General features: G+C 39.8%; 1 protein-coding gene across 1 annotated transcript; it reads right to left on the minus strand.

Annotated features, from left to right (window-relative positions):
* Window positions 1-6: 6 nt before the first annotated feature.
* On the minus strand, window positions 7-2,378 carry LOC108354354 (T-complex protein 1 subunit epsilon-like; the record flags this gene model as incomplete). Its single annotated transcript, XM_017605546.1, has 3 exons — window positions 2,306-2,378; window positions 1,683-1,869; window positions 7-936 (listed from the first exon to the last, which is right to left on the minus strand). Coding segments are annotated over exons 2-3 (1,038 nt in total), but the record flags the coding sequence as incomplete, so codon positions are not given.
* Between the last annotated feature and the right edge of the window lie 1,080 nt (window positions 2,379-3,458).

The following is a 3,458-nucleotide window of genomic DNA, read 5'->3' on the forward strand; positions in this document are numbered from 1 at the left end:
CTCCTCGAAGCGTGGCACAATTCTGCCACCAGTAGCAATAGCAATTAATTCAATCTCGGGTCCACCCACCCAACGTACAGCAGGCAGTTCGTTTTGGAGCAATAAATGATTAGCTTCGTCATCGAAACCCCACTGGCAAATGGCCAAGGTAGCACCAGCATCTTTAACTTGCTTGATCATCAAAGCGAATTTCTCCTGCTCATATTCGCGCAAAGCACGGTAGTCCTCGGCCGAAGTGACATCCAACTTATGCTTGGTCTTGGGCTTTGGTGGTTCGAATGGGCAAGTGAGAATAGCAAGCTTTACATCTTTCAGCACTTTAGGCATTTGTGCATGACTCATGGTCTTGTCGATCACCACACCTTTCACCAGCATTGAATCTTCCATGCGACCACCAACCTTAGTCTCAATTTTAATTAGTTCAAAGTTGACATCTTTTTTCTCAATATCGGCCACATTCAACACAGCATCGACGGCCATGGTTGCCATTTGCAAATGACATTTATTCACGATCTTGCTGCCAAGTGTGGTCATAGCAATCTTCACCAAGGGTTCCTTGTGCTTCGGGTCGATCGGGAAGGGCTCTGCAATAGCCTCCAATTGCTTTACAGCGCATTGAGCAGCCAATTCGAATCCGTCAGCAATACGAATGGGGTGAATACCACGATCGATGAGACTCTCAGCCTGCTCAAGCAAAGCGCCTGCCAAAACAACGACACCGGTTGTGCCATCACCGATTTCGTCATCCTGTGATTGTGACAGTTGCACCATTAGCTTGGCAATCTCGTGATCGACTTCCATTAACTTCAAAATGGTAGCACCATCATTTGTAACTGTAACATCGCCATCAGAGCTAACCATAATCTTATCCAAACCTTTGGGACCGAGCGAGGTTTTCAGGGTAGAGGCAATTTGACGTGCTGCCAAGATGTGGCTCTGTAATGTAAATATTTATAAGAACTGTCGCAGGTCATACGAAAATATTGGTGACGAAATTAGTTTGGTATATTTTCTTCATTAAAATTCCTTCGCCAGTGAGTCACAACAAAGAGCTGNTGTGGCTCTGTAATGTAAATATTTATAAGAACTGTCGCAGGTCATACGAAAATGTTGGTGACGAAATTAGTTTGGTATAGTTTCTTCATTAAAATTCCTTCGCCAGTGAGTCACAACAATGAGCNGGCAATTTGACGTGCTGCCAAGATGTGGCTCTGTAATGTAAATATTTATAAGAACTGTCGCAGGTCATACGAAAATATTGGTGACGAAATTAGTTTGGTATATTTTCTTCATTAAAATTCCTTCGCCAGTGAGTCACAACAAAGAGCTGTGTCTTTAACCTCACTTGTGCATATAAACATGAACACTGAGTGACGTCATAAGGGCGCACCTGAGACAGTTTCATGTAATTTAAAGGATTTAAAAACAAAACAATAGAACCTTAATATCGAAATTAACATTTTAAATTGACCTCAATATTTTAAAGTTAACTTATGCAAATATCTCTTATAATTTTGTTAAAAAAGATGATTTACAAACGCAGCTGTGTCCGTCTGTAAAAATCTGACACGTACAATAGAGCACCACCCAAAAGATCAGATCATTTTTAAGAAAATATATTTTATGTACAAAATTAAGCTTATTTATCATTATTTTCTAATAGTGAAACCGTGATATCAAACCTTGATAGCATCGTTGCCCGTGATGCGCCTTTCGCGTTCCTGTTCGCGCAAAATTATAAAAGGACGACCATATTCGTCGAAGGCGAATGTACCCGGGAAGGCGGACATTTTGCGTTGACAGTTAAGGCTCTAGTTCTTTGGATTCAAGCGGATTTATTTTCGCACAAATTTCGGACGCTGTGAAACANTAGAACCTTAATATCGAAATTAACATTTTAAATTGACCTCAATATTTTAAAGTTAACTTATGCAAATATCTCTTATATTTTTGTTAAAAAAGATGATTTACAAACGCAGCTGTGTCCGTCTGTAAAAATCTGGCACGTACAATAGAGCACCACCGAAAAGATCAGATCATTTTTAAGAAAATATATTTTATGTACAAAATTAAGCTTATTTATCAATATTTTCTCATAGTGAAACCGTAATATCAAACCTTGATAGCATCGTTGCCCGTGATGCGCCTCTCGCGCTCCTGTTCGCGCAAAATTATAAAAGGACGACCATATTCGTCGAAGGCGAATGTACCCGGGAAGGCGGACATTTTCCGTTGACAGTTAAGGCTCTAGTTCTTTGGATTCAAGCGGATTTATTTGCGCACAAATTTCGGACGCTGTGAAACGAAAATCCAAAAAGTTAAAGAAGGCGAAAATCCTCACAAGACTTCACGAACCGGCCGAACAAACGTCAAAATTATCAACTGTCATACTTCGCATATTTTCAGTATGGCAACAACGAGTTCTAGGAGGGTTGCATTGGGATTGGTGTACCTAATGCCCCTTTCACACAGTCAAGTCTTTCTAAGAATGATAGAATACAAGCAAGGCGAATTTATACAAACTGGTGTTACTTGCGAATTTAGATTTTCGCCGCGGTCCTTCTTACAGGTCTATTCTGCGCTGGTAACATAAATTTTCTAACAGGTAATTAAAGGCTGCGTTTCTTTATACATTCCGGAAAATCCCATTTCACAGCCGGAATAAACAGAATGCTTTTGAAATATACGTTAACATATCATCAGGAACGTTCTAAAGAATAAGTAAACAAAAAAGTTTATTCCAAACGTTCAGAATGAATAAAGAAATTCAGCCAAACTGTCTGTCAATTTTTAAACCTTTTTCGCATTCTGTGCTCTCTTGTAACCGGTAAATTTGGTTACCATTTTATAAGCTGGTAACAAAATATTGCCCCGTGAAATATGCAATACAGGAATTTCCACAAATCTTCATAGCTGAATTGCTGAATATTTTTACTGCATTACCAACGTACCTAGAATTGCGGTGACAAGAAGTGGTAACTTTTTTTGGTAATAAAATTTTCCGGTCACAGAATCTTCGGTAACGTGCAGAATAGACCTGTCAATGTCAAAATGGTGTTTGTTGCAATTCGCCTTGTTTACAACGATATCATTGGTTCTGGTATTATATCGAATCAAAGAACGTGGATAACAAGAAGGGACAACTCGTTATAATTGTAGCGAAAGTGCGCAACAGGGGCGTGCCTTCTCTTTTGCCCTAGTGCGTTTTTTGATTGGATGAAAAGAGAAGGCATTCCCCTGTTGCGCACATTCGCCACAATTATAACGAGTTGTCCCTTCCAAAGAACGTGTCCCTTCTTGTTATCCACGTTCTTTGATACCGCTAACTCAAAGAATGATAGAATACAAAATTGCGCCAATCCAGCTGACAGGAACTGGGCGTGACGTCACATTATTATGAGAATGAGATTGTCATGAACGAAAGACACAAGATCACGCGGGAAGGAAAGAACGAAAAA

This window comes from Rhagoletis zephyria, unplaced genomic scaffold, assembly GCF_001687245.7.
Source record: "Rhagoletis zephyria isolate East Lansing unplaced genomic scaffold, Rhagoletis_zephyria_1.1 Rzeph_scaffold_35199, whole genome shotgun sequence".
Taxonomy (NCBI): domain Eukaryota; kingdom Metazoa; phylum Arthropoda; class Insecta; order Diptera; family Tephritidae; genus Rhagoletis; species Rhagoletis zephyria.